The 18271-nt window shown below is 41.9% G+C and overlaps 1 protein-coding gene across 1 annotated transcript in view; it reads right to left on the bottom strand.

The window, feature by feature from the left end:
- Positions 1–2214: 2214 nt before the first annotated feature.
- LOC124034205 (synaptotagmin-9-like) overlaps positions 2215–18271 on the bottom strand; it is a 31515-nt gene continuing 15458 nt past the window's right edge. The window contains exons 4-7 of the mRNA XM_046347084.1: positions 9128–9248; positions 8665–8836; positions 8022–8151; positions 2215–3057 (exon numbers count right to left, since the gene is read on the bottom strand). Of these exons, the coding sequence (XP_046203040.1) occupies positions 2983–3057; positions 8022–8151; positions 8665–8836; positions 9128–9248 (498 nt within the window). The 3' untranslated portion in view covers positions 2215–2982. The remainder of the gene's footprint in view (positions 3058–8021; positions 8152–8664; positions 8837–9127; positions 9249–18271) is intronic.

Here is an 18271-nt window from a genome sequence, read left to right as displayed (position 1 = left end):
GTTGGCTGCTTTTCCTTCACTCTGCGGTCCAACTCATCCCAAACAATCTCAGTTGGGTTGAGGTTGGGTGATTGTGGAGGCCAGGTCATCTGATGCAGCACTCCATCACTCTCCTTCTTGGTCAAATAGCCCTTACACAGCTTGGATGTGTGTTTTGGGTCATTCTTCTGTTGAAAAACAAATGATAGTACCACTAAGTGCAAACCAGATGGGATGGCGTATCGCTGCAGAATGCTGTGGTAACCATGCTGGTTGAGTGTGCCTTGAATTCAAAATAAATCACAGACAGTGTCACCAGAAAAGCACTCCTACACCATCACACCTCCTCCTCCATGCTTCACGGTGGGAACCACACATGCGGAGATCATCCGTTCACCCACATTGTGTCTCACAAAGACACGACGGTTGGGACCAAAAATCTCAAATTTGGACTCCGATCAAAGGACAGATTTCCACCGGTCTAATGTCCATTGCTCGTGTTTCTTGGCCGAAGCAAGTCTCTTCTTCCTATTGGTGTCCTTTAGTAGGGATTTCTTTGCAGCAATTTGACCATGAAGGCCTGATTCACGCGGTCTCCTCTGATGTTGTGATGTGTCTGTTGAACTCTGTGAAGCATTTATTTGAGCTGCAATTTCTGAGGCTGGTAACTCTAATGAACATATTCTCTGTAGCAGAGGTAACTCTGGGTCTTCCATTCCTGTGGTGGTCCTCATGAGAGACAGTTTCATCATAGCGCTTGGTTTTTGCGACTGAGCTTGAATAAACTTTAAAAGTTCTTGAAGTTTTCTGTATTGACTGACCTTCATGTCTGAAAGTAATGGACTGTTGTTTCTCTTTGCTTATTTGAGCTGTTCTTGGCATAATATGGACTTATACCATCTACTGATAGCCCTATTTGGTAAAAGAGTTACCTTCTGTATACCAACCCTACCTTGTCACAACACAACTGATTGGCTCAAACGCATTAAGAAGGAAAGAAATTCCACAAATGAACTTTTCACAAAGTACACCTGTTAATTTAAATGTATTCCAGGTGACTACCTCATGAAGCTGGTTGAGAGAATGCCAAGAGTGTGCAAATCTGTCATCAAGGCAAAGGGTGGCTACTTTGAAGGATCTAAAATATAAAATATGTTTTCATTTGTTTCACTTGTTTTTTTTTTTGGCTACTACTTGATTCCATATGTGTTATTTCATAGTTGTGATGTCTTCAATATTATTATACAGTGTAAAAAAATTGTAAAAAATAAATTAAAACCCTTGAATGAGTAGGTGTGTCCAGATTTTTGACTGGTACTGTATTTTTCAACTGGCTGTGAGGTTTCACAAAAGTTCTGAACCTTTCCATTCTCATAGTTCCTGCAGATTCTAAATAAAAAAATGTAGATTTTTACTAAGAGTATTATTGATCGATTGACTATGGCTTTTCAAATCACCCAGCAGTGCTATTTGCAGACTACGTTTTAAGTAAATGTTGAGATTTTTCAGCCATTCCTGAAAAATCAGGCGTTGTTTTGTGTATTTGTATTTTTTTGCATTTATTAAGTATCCCCATTAGCTGCTTTGTAATCAGTTCATAAATCATGTGCCATGGAATCAGCACATCGGAAAAAATCTCTTCCCAACTATTTAGCAACCTGTATGGCACAGCTGTACATTTGTTGGTCTTTAAATGGAACTGGTATACTTTTTATTTATCACATTATTATTATTATTATTCAACATTTTGGTCTTTAATGTAGGGTAACTTGTCTGTCGACTATGTCCCCCTTCCATTTACCTCCAGTTGGTTGTAATTTTTGATAGAGCAGACATTTGTATGTATTTTTGTTAGCTCCTTGTGTGACACAACCCCACCTCGTTACTGTTTGTTTGTCTGTCAACAGTCTTGGCATCCGTCATGTGTGTCAATGTCTTTGGCCAGTTGGGGACTTCTAACCCTCAACCCTCCAACCGCAGGTGTGAAGAGAGTGGGTTTTGTGGGGAAAAGTGTTCAGGACAGGCTCTAAGGCCTCTGTCTATTTTCTTTTTTCTTCCTGACACAGCAATTCACTGTTGAGATCATAAAATCACCTTTGTGGTAAACTTCAATACTTTTTTTGTGGATTGTCCATCTGTAGATGCTCTCCAGACTAACTATCCACTGACCCTAGCCTTAACCTTTACCCTTATTCTAAACCTGATGAGAACTTGTTCTCAACTAGCCTACCTGGTTAAATAAAGGTGAAAAAAAACCTAACCCTCACAGTAGCATTAGCATGCTGCTTATCAACATATGGTCATACTATCCACAAACTATCTGTAGAGCATGTTGTGTCAAAGCTTTCTACAAGTATGTGCATTCTTCAGTATGATCACTGGAACTACTATAGAAATATTTATTTAGTAACATCTGAATGGACAATTTACATACTAGGTCTTAGTTTCATGGTACATTTTGTGTTTACAGTATGCTAGCATTTCACATGTAATCAACCAAAGAGCATTAGAAATGACAATATTACAGGGAAAAAGAAAGAACCCATGCACTGTACCCAAAGAACAAATACCAATTCATTGTAACAATGTGTGATAAACAAGACATAAACAAGACTATACAGTTACCTCCCAACTGAAACTGGAACACTTTGTTGCGTTTTAAACAAATAGTACTAATGAATGGTCACTGGACATGCAGTTGACTAAATATGGTCCCCCATGCAAGAATGTCATGGAGGCACAGGCTCTGCAGTGGGAGCACATAGGGCTGGTTTCTCGGACATGGTTTAAGCCTGGTCCTGGATCAAAAGCACTGTTAAATGGAGATTCTCTATGTAGCATGTTTCTTAGTACAGGACTAAGCTAAATCTGTGTCGGGGAAACTGAGTGTAAAATCTACCATCAGCTTAATGCTCTCTCCTACTCTTTTGATGCTTGAGGCCCTCTTGATCCTCTTCTTCACCACCCTGTGTTCTCCACATAATAATAATAATAATAATAATATCATGGTGAGGGAGGAGTCTTCAGAGAGTTGGTGGAACCGCCCTGACTTCCACCTGCAGTCCCCTGGCCCACCCACTAGAGAACACAAAGATAGGAGACAGAAACACAGTCAGAGAGATGAACATAACAACCAGGCTACAGTATATGGGGTCTAGGAATACAATGGGCAGCTGAATTGCACGAAGAGGAAAGATTCAGAAGTGAAATCTAATTTCGGCAAATGGAAACTAGGAGGCTGAAGTCACATAATGCACTCTGAAGATTTCATTCGTTTTACACAAACATTGTCCTCTGTGTGTACCGCCCGGCCCCCCTTTGCGTTCTGTTGCGCCTCTGTCCACAAATCAATTGTCACGCACTGTGCCTCCGCAATGCCATGCTCCGATTCATAACAACACTAATTCAATGTTTCATAACAACACTAATACTCCGATTCATAACAACACTAATTCAATGTTTCATAACAACACTAATGCTCCGATTCATAACAACACTAATTCAATGTTTCATAACAACACTAATGCTCCGATTCATAGCAACACTAATTCAATGTTTCATAACAACACTAATGCTCCGATTCATAACAACACTAATTCAATGTTTCATAACAACACTAATGCTCCGATTCATAACACTAATTCAATGTTTCATAACAACACTAATGCTCCGATTCATAACAACACTAATTCAATGTTTCATAACAACACTAATGCTCCGATTCATAACAACACTAATTCAATGTTTCATAACAACACTAATTCAATGTTTCTACTTTTACAAGACCTCCAATTCAAATCGCAGTTCCTTTAACAACTAGCATGCATTTTCCAGCTGGCATTTAATAGCTTAAAAAGGATGGATGGATGGATAATGGATGGATGGAGAGAGAGAGAGAGGTCAGGTTTGAGCACAGTTTAAATGGCTGTTTTAGAGAGAATATTAATAAAGAGGGTGTGGCCTGGGATGTGAATTATTGATGACAACTGTCTGTGGTCTTGAGGGTCAGCGAGTCTTGCACAAAGATTTCAAAACACCAAGGCATGAACAGCCGCCGGGGGAAATAATGAAAAGTCAAGTGTGTGTGCGTGTGTGCGTGCGTGTGGTTGATGGGTTAAGTAAGCTTCCGTTTGGTTCTGTTTGGTTCTAGTGAATACACCCCAGGGCTGACTGTGCAGCTACAATGTTAGTCAATGACAGGCACTTCAGTTATTTCACTGTGTTGCCTGCATGACTGTAAATATGTACATAGTCCAGGAACTGTTTCTGGTCAATTAATGAGGGTGGAGGAGTAGTGTTTCTAAATAGGTTAGTGAATGAAGCCTCTTCTCCCGCTACATGGATGGATTGTTGTGTTTATGGCACATCAAGTCAAGTAGACATTTGTGTTACGTAATCCCGCTTGTCTTTTATTGTCCCTACACACGCTGGAGAAGGAGAGCTCTGTGGCTTGTTGTCTACTACTTCCCTTTGAGATGTGTGCTTTTATTGTCCCTACACACGCTGGAGAAAGAGAGCTCTGTGGCTTGTTGTCTACTACTTCCCTTTGAGATGTGTGCTTTTATTGTCCCTATACACGCTGGAGAAGGAGAGCTCTGTGGCTTGTTGTCTACTTCCCTTTGAGATGTGTGCTTTTATTGTCCCTATACACGCTGGAGAAAGAGAGCTCTGTGGCTTGTTGTCTACTTCCCTACTTCCCTTTGAGATGTGTTGTTTTATTGTCCCTATACACGCTGGAGAAAGAGAGCTCTGTGGCTTGTTGTCTACTACTTCCCTTTGAGATGTGTGCTTTTATTGTCCCTATACACGCTGGAGAAAGAGAGCTCTGTGGCTTGTTGTCTACTACTTCCCTTTGAGATGTGTGCTTTTATTGTCCCTATACACGCTGGAGAAAGAGAGCTCTGTGGCTTGTTGTCTACTACTTCCCTTTGAGATGTGTGCTTTTATTGTCCCTATACACGCTGGAGAAAGAGAGCTCTGTGGCTTGTTGTCTACTACTTCCCTTTGAGATGTGTGCTTTTATTGTCCCTATACACGCTGGAGAAAGAGAGCTCTGTGGCTTGTTGTCTACTACTTCCCTTTGAGATGTGTGCTTTTATTGTCCCTACACACGCTGGAGAAAGAGAGCTCTGTGGCTTGTTGTCTACTACTTCCCTTTGAGATGTGTGCTTTTATTGTCCCTATACACGCTGGAGAAAGAGAGCTCTGTGGCTTGTTGTCTACTACTTCCCTTTGAGATGTGTGCTTTTATTGTCCCTATACACGCTGGAGAAAGAGAGCTCTGTGGCTTGTTGTCTACTACTTCCTTTGAGATGTGTGCTTTTATTGTCCCTATACACGCTGGAGAAAGAGAGCTCTGTGGCTTGTTGTCTACTACTTCCCTTTGAGATGTGTGCTTTTATTGTCCCTATACACGCTGGAGAAAGAGAGCTCTGTGGCTTGTTGTCTACTACTTCCCTTTGAGATGTGTGCTTTTATTGTCCCTATACACGCTGGAGAAGGAGAGCTCTGTGGCTTGTTGTCTACTTCCCTTTGAGATGTGTGCTTTTATTGTCCCTATACACGCTGGAGAAGGAGAGCTCTGTGGCTTGTTGTCTACTTCCCTTTGAGATGTGTGCTTTTATTGTCCCTACACACGCTGGAGAAGGAGAGCTCTGTGGCTTGTTGTCTACTACTTCCCTTTGAGATGTGTGCTTTTATTGTCCCTATACACGCTGGAGAAGGAGAGCTCTGTGGCTTGTTGTCTACTTCCCTTTGAGATGTGTGCTTTTATTGTCCCTATACACGCTGGAGAAGGAGAGCTCTGTGGCTTGTTGTCTACTTCCCTTTGAGATGTGTGCTTTTATTGTCCCTATACACGCTGGAGAAAGAGAGCTCTGTGGCTTGTTGTCTACTACTTCCCTTTGAGATGTGTGCTTTTATTGTCCCTATACACGCTGGAGAAGGAGAGCTCTGTGGCTCGATGCACTATTGTAAAGTGACTGTTCCACTGGATGTCATAAGGTGAATGCACCAATTTGTAAGTCGCTCTGGATAAGAGCGTCTGCTAAATGACTTAAATGTAAATGTAAATGTCTACTTCCCTTTGAGATGTGTGCTTTTATTGTCCCTACACACGCTGGAGAAGGAGAGCTCTGTGGTTTGTTGTCTACTTCCCTTTGAGATGTGTGCTTTTATTGTCCCTATACACGCTGGAGAAGGAGAGCTCTGTGGCTTGTTGTCTTCTTCCCTTTGAGATGTGTGCTTTTATTGTCCCTATACACGCTGGAGAAAGAGAGCTCTGTGGCTTGTTGTCTACTACTTCCCTTTGAGATGTGTGCTTTTATTGTCCCTATACACGCTGCAGAAGGAGAGCTCTGTGGCTTGTTGTCTACTTCCCTTTGAGATGTGTGCTTTTATTGTCCCTATACACGCTGGAGAAGGAGAGCTCTGTGGCTTGTTGTCTACTTCCCTTTGAGATGTGTGCTTTTATTGTCCCTACACACGCTGGAGAAGGAGAGCTCTGTGGCTTGTTGTCTACTACTTCCCTTTGAGATGTGTGCTTTTATTGTCCCTATACACGCTGGAGAAGGAGAGCTCTGTGGCTTGTTGTCTACTTCCCTTTGAGATGTGTGCTTTTATTGTCCCTATACACACTGGAGAAAGAGAGCTCTGTGGCTTGTTGTCTACTACTTCCCTTTGAGATGTGTGCTTTTATTGTCCCTATACACGCTGGAGAAGGAGAGCTCTGTGGCTCGATGCACTATTGTAAAGTGACTGTTCCACTGGATGTCATAAGGTGAATGCACCAATTTGTAAGTCGCTCTGGATAAGAGCGTCTGCTAAATGACTTAAATGTAAATGTCTACTTCCCTTTGAGATGTGTGCTTTTATTGTCCCTACACACGCTGGAGAAGGAGAGCTCTGTGGTTTGTTGTCTACTTCCCTTTGAGATGTGTGCTTTTATTGTCCCTATACACGCTGGAGAAGGAGAGCTCTGTGGCTTGTTGTCTACTTCCCTTTGAGATGTGTGCTTTTATTGTCCCTATACACGCTGGAGAAGGAGAGCTCTGTGGCTTGTTGTCTTCTTCCCTTTGAGATGTGTGCTTTTATTGTCCCTATACACGCTGGAGAAGGAGAGCTCTGTGGCTCGATGCACTATTGTAAAGTGACTGTTCCACTGGATGTCATAAGGTGAATGCACCAATTTGTAAGTCGCTCTGGATAAGAGCGTCTGCTAAATGACTTAAATGTAAATGTAAATGTCTACTTCCCTTTGAGATGTGTGCTTTTATTGTCCCTACACACGCTGGAGAAGGAGAGCTCTGTGGTTTGTTGTCTACTTCCCTTTGAGATGTGTGCTTTTATTGTCCCTACACACGCTGGAGAAGGAGAGCTCTGTGGCTTGTTGTCTACTTCCCTTTGAGATGTGTGCTTTTATTGTCCCTACACACGCTGGAGAAGGAGAGCTCTGTGGCTTGTTGTCTACTTCCCTTTGAGATGTGTGCTTTTATTGTCCCTATACACGCTGGAGAAGGAGAGCTCTGTGGCTTGTTGTCTACTTCCCTTTGAGATGTGTGCTTTTATTGTCCCTACACACGCTGGAGAAGGAGAGCTCTGTGGCTTGTTGTCTACTTCCCTTTGAGATGTGTGCTTTTATTGTCCCTACACACGCTGGAGAAGGAGAGCTCTGTGGCTTGTTGTCTACTTCCCTTTGAGATGTGTGCTTTTATTGTCCCTATACACGCTGGAGAAGGAGAGCTCTGTGGCTTGTTGTCTACTTCCCTTTGAGATGTGTGCTTTTATTGTCCCTACACACGCTGGAGAAGGAGAGCTCTGTGGCTTGTTGTCTACTTCCCTTTGAGATGTGTGCTTTTATTGTCCCTACACACGCTGGAGAAGGAGAGCTCTGTGGCTTGTTGTCTACTTCCCTTTGAGATGTGTGGTCATAATGTCAAGGATAAAAGAGTCTTTCTTCCATCAGTATACACATTGACTCCCACAGAAAGACGGACGGGCGGACATACATTATTAATGGATTGACACACACACACAAACTGTACCTCTACTAGGGGGTGCCAGTGGGCGATGGGCTTGCGGGGGTACGACAGCATCTCGTTCCAGTGGCCTCGACCCAGGCTCTCTGCCTCGTTGCCCACCCTACACACTCCAATGATCTCGTTGTGACCTACACTGTGGGACGGGGGTCACATCAAACATACAGTCTCATCAAAACCTTCCGTTTCCATGCACTGCCATTCATGTTTTTGTTTAAAATCATGTGGATTTGTGCTTGTCTACACATTTTCACTTAATGATAATAAAAATAATGTCGTAAGTATGTCTTACAGAATAAAAAGCCCTGTAGGTTTGGTGTCCTGTCCAACAGCGTGTTCTTTGGTGTAATAATTATAGTGATGTTTGGCAGATTATATCAACTCCTCAAATATTTACTCTGAACAGCATCGGGAGGCAAGGAGTCTGTTGTTTTCACTCTCTCTCTATTGAGCTGGGTTAACAGAATGCCAGCTGCTTTCCAAACCCATGAACAACTAAAACGTGTTACACTTAGGGAGGCTCAGCTATGTGTTTGGATATGTCTAATATACTGTTTTCTCAGTTTCTGTTCAGTGTATCGTAGTCACCACAAACTTGTCGGCTATTTGCAGAAAATCAAACAGAAACAAAATGTGTTCATGTATTTACCGATCGTAGTCCATCACTGCTATTAGGAGACTGATCTGATCAATGCTCTCAGGAGGGACATCAAATACTATGGCTTCGTTGTAGACTGGATTCAGAGTGTTTCGCTTGGTGGACGTTTTCCTCTTCTTCAATCTCCGTCCCTCACACATCAAAGACACCTTCACATAGGGATCTAGAGAGAGTTGGGACACAGGGAGGGAAAGGGTAAACCCAAGGAGTAACAGATGGGGTATGTCCGCATTAGGCCTCTGGTCAAAAGTACTGTACTATACAGGGAATATGATGCCATTTCGGATGCAGACATGGCCTCCTCAACAGTCACGCAACGTGGATATGTTTTGTCATGCCTTCTGCTCATTGGCCAATGTTATTAAAAGAACGGGAGACAGAAATTACAATTCCATTTGATATATTACCCTGTCATATTAGACTAGAGCCCCAGTCCCCACACGGTTGACCCTACCTGAGGCTCCAGTGATGTCCATGGCTTTGAGGTTCCTAGCCTTGATCATTGTGATGGTCAGCCTTCCAGCCGTTGGTAGGTAACACAGGGAGAACATGAGATCGCCCAAGTCCACATTGTCCTACAAAGCAGTGAAAACATCAGTGAAAAATGTTTAGTAACTGAATGTCTCACGATGTCACCATACATTATAGCTCTGGCATCCCTGTTAGAGATTCTGCTGGTTCACAGTGAACCGTGTTTGAGTTAACAGGAAGAGCAGCACTCCAATTATCACCTTTGAAAATAGATTTTCTGTGAGAGAGTGATGCGTTCGTCAGACACCAGCATCGCTCACACGGTTAGTTACCGGCAGGGAATATGGAGGCCACGAGTCTCACCTCCAGTTGAGGCATGCACCTCACAATGGTAGGTAACCCTGACAACCCTGTTAATCCTGTAGGTTTTAGAAGCTGGGAGCCCACTCTAAATAAGCAGCATCTTCAGGCTTGGCTAGCACTAGCCTGACATCTGAATTAAGCTTTGTGTGAGTGCGTGTTTGTGTGCGTGTCTGGAGGTTGGTGATACCTTAGTTGGGGAGGACGGGCTCGTGGTAATGGCTGGAGCTGAATAGTTGGAAAGGTATCAAATACATCAAACATGTGGTTTCCATGTGGTTGATGCCATTCCATTCCAGCCATTATTATGAGCCGTCCTCCCCTCAGCAGCCCCCACTGGTGCGAGTGTGCTCCTTAACCCTTAGCTCTACAGGCGTGTTATAACAGATCATTCCCCCTGTGTGAAGGTTCCTGTCAGCAGGCCCCTGGGCTCAGTGGGAGGGAAGTCCCATTATTCTGCATCAGCAGGAAAGGTCAGTCCAGCTCTCCACAGAGAAGCGCTCATTATCAGGACTGACCTGGTCACCTCCTGCCTGGTTAGTGGTCAGTCCCAGTATCACACACACACAGCCTCCCTGAGAAGCTAGCTAGCTCAAACTCTGCTGGAGCTCTGTTGCCAGGGATATCCGGCTTCTCTGCCTGGCTGTCATGGCTCTGACAAGCCCATCGTCAATATTGGCAACTTGGTTTAGTTCCTCATATAGCACACTGTGTTCTCTATGGAATGGGTTTTACTAAGGGAATATGTTCACTAATGAAGTAACAGAAGTTTGAATATACTGAAAGGCAAACACAGCTCCATTTATGCTCATTGCTCACTCAATGATGACGGACCTGAATTGGAAAATTAATGTCTGTAGGAATAGTGTCCCAAAATGTGACTTCAAAAGTTAAGCTAAAAGTTTAAGAATAACATGCTGTCTGATGTGCTACATTATTCTAATGTGCTGTATATGAAAAATGCATGTTGCTATAAATGGGTCTCAACTCTGGTAGTTAATTACTTTGATGTTCCATTTCAAAGCCTCTAAAACACCTTGCATCACATCCACCAGAGATCAATCGACATGGTTGCTAAGGACACTAATAATGTATGCTGTTTATTGTCTTGTTCTTTGTGCATTGTAATTCATGTCCTGTCCTGCAAGGAATGTGAATGATTTTGGAGGTTGTTGTTGTTGACTTTTAATTTTTTAGACCATGACATTGATAGGGAGTCTGGAAAAGGTCTGGTGCCATGGTGGAAAATGTAATATTGGCACATTCATTCAAGCATCAATAAGTGTTCTTTCTGGATGGTTGTAATGGCAGATCTAATGCAATCTACTGTATCCAAAACAACATTAGGGCGCGCTAATACTGCTCTCTGGCCCGTGTCCAATATCACTATCAATTGAATCAAACAAAGGAGTTGATTTATCAAGGCTGTCAACATAGGGCAAGGAACCACAGTGACCTCTAACCTACATAATCATCAGTCCACACTTTGCAATACCGACATGGTCACTCAGAACGCACAGCATGAGGTTTCCATCGTAAAGTGGTACAAATCACACACAGACATGCTCGGCCTCTGCACGCACACACACACACACACACACACACACACACACACACACACACACACACACACACACACACACACACACACACACACACACACACACACACACACACACACACACACACACACACACACACACACACACACACACACACACACACACACACACACACAGACAGAGGAGAGATTAGGGGTGGAACTATATAACCCATCCCTCTCAGACTAAATAATCAAATGAACCACTTCCATCTGCAGACTATAGCATAACAGTTCTCTCTATTTGTTGAAGCACTTCAATCAAGTCAGTGGTGGAATTATGGTAACTTGTGCTCTTTCCATGAAATTACACTGGAGCTCTAAAGGCCCCCAATATGGCTGAGTGAGAATGCTGGCAGTCTATCTTCTGTAATTATCCACCACCCTGGGATCTCACTCTCTCTCTTTTTAAAGGGCCTCTTAATAGACAGGGTGTGTTGCTACCATGTTAGTAGAGAGAAACCGAGGGAGACAAAGGGAGATGGAGAGGGGAAATGGCTTTGCGATAGCCGGCGTGTGTAAGACCATGTCATCTTATTACAACATCAGACAGTAAGTCAGCAGTTGTGACCCACTGTGGAACGACATGATTCCCCACTTTAGCTGTGCTACCCTGGGCTGTTATCTGCTAAATGTACACTGACAGAATCAGAGTAAGCTAACACATTAGAACTACCTAAGGTAGTACTCATGTTTGACTAGTTAACAATAACAGAGTTTGGGATGATTCTGTTGTCATCTTGTGAATAAAATATTCTTAAAGGCCCAATGCAGGCGTTTTATATCAATATCAAATAATTTCTGGGTAACAATGAAGTACTTTGCTGTAATTGTGGGCAAAAATTATATTGAGCAAAAATGACTTATAATGGGGAGGGGAAAACTGGAGTAAACTGAAAACTCTCTTTGTTATTGGTCTATTAACCAATTTACCACATGGTGACGCCACTATGGAAAGCTGAAACTTCCGCCCATGCAAACCTGCTGATTAGAAGCTCCTGTGTAGATTGTACTTTCAACCAGCAACTATCAGGAAATAACACTGATCCAATTTTTGGTAACACTTTATTAGGGAAGTCCATCTGTAGATGCTCTACATCAGTAACATTTCTACTAACTATTATCCTAACCCTAAACTTAACCATTATCCTAACCCTACACTTACCCTTATTCTAATCCTAATCCTAACCGTAACCTTAACAAGCAGTTTCTTATCAACGCTACATACTCGTTGCCAAACCTACTGCCTCCAGGTCATCTATAAGTCTTTGCTAGGTAAAGCTCCACCTTATCTCAACTCACTGGTCACCATAGCAACACCCACCCGTAGCACGCGCTCTAGCAGGTATATTTCACTGGTCATCCCCAAAGCCAACATCTCCTTTGGCCGACTTTCCTTCCAGTTCTCTGCTGCCAATGACTGGAACGAATTGCCAAAATCACTGACGCTGGAGACTCACATCTCCCTCTCTAACTTTAGGCATCAGCTGTTAGAGCAGCTTACCGATCACTGCAGCTGTACACAGCCCATCTGTAAATAGTCCATCCAACCAACTTCCTACCTCACCCCCATATTTGTTTTTGTTTTTCTGCTCTTTTGCACACAAGTATTTCTACTTGCACATCCTCATCTGCACATCTATCACTCCAGTGTTAATTGCAAATTTGGAATTGCTTCACCACTATTGGCCTATTTATTGCCTTACCTCCTTACTTCAGTTGCACACACTGTATACACATTTTTCTATTGTGTTGACTGTAGGATATGCATATTCTTGGTACCATTTGAAAGGAAACACGTTGAAGTTTGTGGAAATGAGAATTGAATGTAGGAGAATATAACACAATAGATCTGGTAGAAGAAAATACAAAATAAAAAAACAACTATTTTTTCCTACCACCATATTTGAAATGCAACAGAACTGGTCCTACATCTATCCACAAGATGGCAGCAGTGTATGTGCAAAGTTTCAGATGGATAACTTGAAGTATGAGCAAACTACATGACATTTGGTGTGAAGTCACCCAGGTATAATTGGGCAAATCGTGAAGGAGGCATTCACTTCATATGACATTTTTCTGCTAGGATATCGTCAAATCTGTATACTTGGACTTTAATTTAGCTTTTCCAGCATTAGTAGCCATATTATAAGTTCCACAATTGCAAAACAACCAGTTTTCATAACTTCATAACTCTCCACATTCTTATAATTTTTGTTCAAAATGAAAAGGCTTGATGTCGCACAAGGTTAGCAGCTACATTTTGCGACAGATACTGGGTTACCAGATACTCCCGTAAAGCCCAGCCCATTGGCTATCTAGCTAGCTTTGTTTGACCCCGATTTGGTGCTTATTTGACAAAGTTACAGTCGATCAAGTGAAGACCGCCCGCATCATCTGCGTGTCATGAAGGAGTCGCTCTCTGAACAAATATTGTGTCCTATAGGATATACTACACCCCTAATGATATAGTAAAGTCTGGTTAGATTCTAGGATCTCTGAAGAATACATACAAACGTGATTTGACTGATTGAAACAATGTTTAGGGCTAGATTTTCCCAGATTCCTTTCTTTGCAAATTGAATGAGTGTGTGAATGGGTGAATGGAAATACAAAATCGATCGTGCATGCTATATGGACCTTTTTAGGATATGAAAAAGGATTTTATCTAACAAAACGACACTTCATGTTATCTCTGGGACCCTTTGGATTATAAATCAGAGCAAGATTTCCAGATATAAGTACACATTTCACCTTCAAAGGTGAATTTATCAAACCTATCGTGGTGAAAAGGGGTTTTGTTGTTAGGAGCTCTCCTCAAACAATAGCATTGCATTTTCTCACAGTAATAGCTACTATAAATTGGACAGTGCAGTTATATTAACAAGAATTTAAGCTTTCAGACGATATAAGACACTTATGTACCGACACTTGTTGTTTCTCTAAATTCTGCGATGGTGACGCAAGGTGCTGCACAACGGGATGCCTATCCCTATGAATTAAGTAAAGTTGAAATAAAAAATAAAGATAGTATGACCATCTGTGGAGCATCTACATAGACTATCCAAATAAAGTGTGACCAAATGCTTTTATAGTGTTAGTTTCATCAGCTGTTGTACAATATTATATAAAACACAGAAAACTGAATTGTGACTGCACTGGACCTTTAATACTCAATGAACCTTGTGGGAATGTGAACATGTAACGTTCGTCATTGGGAGAAAGAGAGGAGGACCAATGCGCAGCGTGGTAAGTGTTCATAGCTTTGAATGAAGTACTAGAACACTGAACAAAACAATAAATAACAAACAAACAGTCCCGGAAGGTGGAAGACAAAAACACTAAACAGGAAATAAGCACCCACAACTTAAAAGTGAAACCAGGCTACCTAAGTATGGTTCTCAATCAGGGACAACGATTGACAGCTGCCTCTAATTGAGAACCATACCAGGCCAAACACAGAAATACCAAATCATAGAAAAAAGAACATAGACAACCCACCCAACTCACGCCCTGACCATACTAAAACAAAGACATAACAAAATAACTAAGGTCAGAACGTGACAGAACAACATTTGGATGTGTTGCTTTTCAGTGGTGACCGGTCTTCTCTCAGCAGTTGGCCTAGTAAATCATCCTGATTGACCTTTTCCTCTTCCCCCTGTCATTCTCTCAACCTGATAAATGGATTGCCCTTTACGTACTTTACTCCTCAATATATTTATATTACTTACTTAATTCTCTTCATTCCTGGAGGAACATAGGGCCTGAATATATTTATAGATTACCTTAAAATAGTTGAAAAACAAAAATTCAGAGCTGCATCACTCTCATAGGCCTAGATATTGCCTTAAAGCTGGAATCAATAATAGTGAAACTGCCAAGTCTGTTTGCGAAGTTACTGCAAACAATGAACACAGTTTTTTTTCTAGCTCGTTCCAGTCGCTACCTGCAGCGAACTGAAAAGACGAGTGACCTAGGGATGTGTGTGCTTTGGGGACGTTTAACAGAATGTGACTGGCAGAACGGGTGTTGTATGTGGGGGATGAGGGCTGCAGTAGATATCTCAGATAGGGGGGAGTGAGTCCTAAGAGGATTTTAAAAATAAGCAACAACCAGTGGGGCTTGCGACGGATATAAAGAGACGACCAGTTTACAGAGGAGTATAGAGTGCACTGATGAGTCCTATAAGGAGCATTGGTGGCAAATCTGATGGCTGAATGGTAAAGAACATGTAGCCACTCGAGCACCCTTACCTGCCAATCTATAAATGATGTCTCCATAATCTAGCATGGGAAGGATCGTCATCTGAATGAGGGTAAATTCATCAGCTGGGGTGAACGAGGAGCGATTACGATAGAGGAAACCAAGTCTAGATTTAACTTTAGCCTGCAGCTTTGATATGTGCTAAGAGAAGGACAGTGTACCGTCTGGCCATACTCCCAAGTACTTGTATGAGGTGACTACCCCAAGCTCTAAAACCTCTGAGGTAGTCTTCGTGCCAAACCATATGACCTTTGTTTTGGAGGTGTTCAGAACAAGATTAAGGGCAGAGAAAGCTGGTTGGACACTTAAGAAAGCTTTTTTTGTAGTGCATTAAACACAAAATCCAGGGCCAGTTGAGTATAAGACCGTATCATCTGCATATAAATGGATGAGAGAGCTTCCTACTGCCTGAGCTATGTTGTTGATGTAAACACTTAGGACTAGGGGTCCTGCTAGTGGGACAACTTCCAGTTAAACTGGAGTATTCAAATGAATAATCATAAATAATATGGATTTTAAAAATGTATGTACATATAAGTGTCTTATATCAGCTGAAAGATTACATTCTTGTTAATCTAACTGCACTGTCCAATTACAGTAGCTATTACAGAGAAAACATGCCATGCGATTGTTTGAGGACGGCAACCCACATTAAAATATTTTTCCACCGGCACAGGTTTCATACATTCACAAATAACGATTAAATATTCACTTACTTTTTGAAAATCTTCCTCTGATTTGTCATCCAAAGGGTCCCAGCTATAACATCTAGTGTTGATTTGTTTGATAAAATTATTCTTCATACCCCAAAAAGTCTGTTTAGTTGGCGCCATCGATTTGAATATTCCACTCGTTCAACATGCAGAGAAAGGAGTCCTAAAATCTACCACTAAACTTTGTTTCAACAAGTCAAAATGGGTTTCTAGTTACTCCTCAGATACCCTAAAATGTCATCAAACTAGAATATTTATTACAGAAAGAAGTATGTTCAATAGGAAACCGATTTTAGCAGGTGTGTAATGTCTTAATAGCGCGCGCAAACACACATTTCCAAGACTGTATCCTTCTGCTAAAACTGATATTTCTTATTTGTTACAAGCCTTGAACATAGACTTCTGACACCCTGTGGAAGCCACAGGAATTGCATCCAGGGAGCTAATTTTCAATATTACCTTTCTTTTGAATGGTCTCTCAAAATTAAAAATTCTGGTTGGTTTTTCTTTTGATTTTCTCCTACCATATCTATTGTATTATTTTATCCTACATTATTTGAACATTTATACTCACTTAAGTGTTTTCTTTCCAATGGTACCAATTATGTGCATATCCTGGCTTCAGGGCCTGAGATACAGACAGTTTACTTTGGGCACGTCATTCAGACAGTAGGTGGAGAAAAAAGGAGCCTAGTCCTATTAAGAAGAGTGTGGGGCCTAGGATCGAGCCTTGGGGTACACCCTTGGTAACAGGCAGTGGCAGAGACAGCAGATGTTCTGACTTAATACACAGCACTCTTGAGAGAGGTAGTTAGCAAACCAGGCCAAAGACCCCTCAGAGACACCAATACTCCTTAGCCGGCACACACACGGCCACACAGAGTTCAAGTAACAGACACATCTCAGCATGGTCAGAGGAGACTGCGTGAATCAGGCCTTCATGGTCGAATTTCTGCAAAGAAACCACTACTAAAAGTAAACCATCTGCAATGGATCATGCCACACAGTCATTCTATTAATCAAAAATCTTATCTAATTACAATATGTCCCAAGTTGGCTCAGATCAGTACTATTGAATGTTGTGGCAAGGACACAGATTACTGCGCTCTTAGTAATCTTTGTTATAACAGCCCAACAATTAATGTGAACCTGAAGAGGCTATTGGTCTTCTACTGAGTTCTAGAATAGATTAGTTAAGCTGTGTCTAATTAATAGTGTTACCAAAGTGGTAAACAGCAACAGGTCCCTCCATCCGTACAGATCCAGATCCTTCATCTTCCTGACAGGATAAACCGCCATTGATCCTGTTCTATTGTCTAACGGTTCAATTCAACACTCATTTACATTTACATTTAAGTCATTTAGCAGACGCTCTTATCCAGAGCGACTTACAGGTGGCTGTCTGACCTAGAGGCTTATAGAGACCAAGTAAAAGGTTTGGAGCTGGTGCACTTGTATGGGTATTTGTATCTCTCTGGCCCTGGAAGGTGTGGGATATGGTATAAAAAAAAAACATTTCAAACAATTAGCATTACTTGTCATTTATGTTATCAAATAAGTAGGTGGTGTGTAACATTTTCAAACACTATTCTTGACCTCCTTACTCTTCATGCGATCCTACAGTTTTTATTTATGGAGATGTAGCACTTTAAGGCCAAATGTGATGCCAGGTTACAGATTTTATGTTACATATGGGATGTTTGAAACCCAACTTCACCCTGAGGTATGAGTTATACATGGACTAGTGCTTGGACTTCTGATGTCCCATGCTCTGTTCCCAGGGGGGCTGGCCCAGTTGGCTGAGTGGCTGTGTGTGTGCGTGTGTGTATTTGTGTACATTATGTTTGTCTACATTATGTCTGTGTGTGTGTGGCCGTTTGTGTGTGGGTACTTGCTTACACTTTAAGGCAAACCTATGGCTCCCAAGTGAGCTCACCCGCATGACACAGGGTGTAGATGTTTTTATATTTTTTTATCTAGGAAGTCGCCAAGCTTGACATTCTCTGAGAGTCAACATGTGAAAGTCTGACCTGAGGAAAGCTGTGAAAATATCTACTCTAAGTCCGACCTTATTTAAAGTGACTGGCTGTGAATGGATTGATAGCTCTTAGATCTGTCTTTAATTTGCCTTCAATCTTCCACTAACCCTCTCCACGTCATACCTTTTAGCACTTCTAATCCAACTGCA

Source organism: Oncorhynchus gorbuscha, linkage group LG01, assembly GCF_021184085.1.
Source record: "Oncorhynchus gorbuscha isolate QuinsamMale2020 ecotype Even-year linkage group LG01, OgorEven_v1.0, whole genome shotgun sequence".
Taxonomy (NCBI): Eukaryota; Metazoa; Chordata; class Actinopteri; order Salmoniformes; family Salmonidae; genus Oncorhynchus; species Oncorhynchus gorbuscha.
This window is presented reverse-complemented; position numbering and strand designations above follow the sequence as displayed.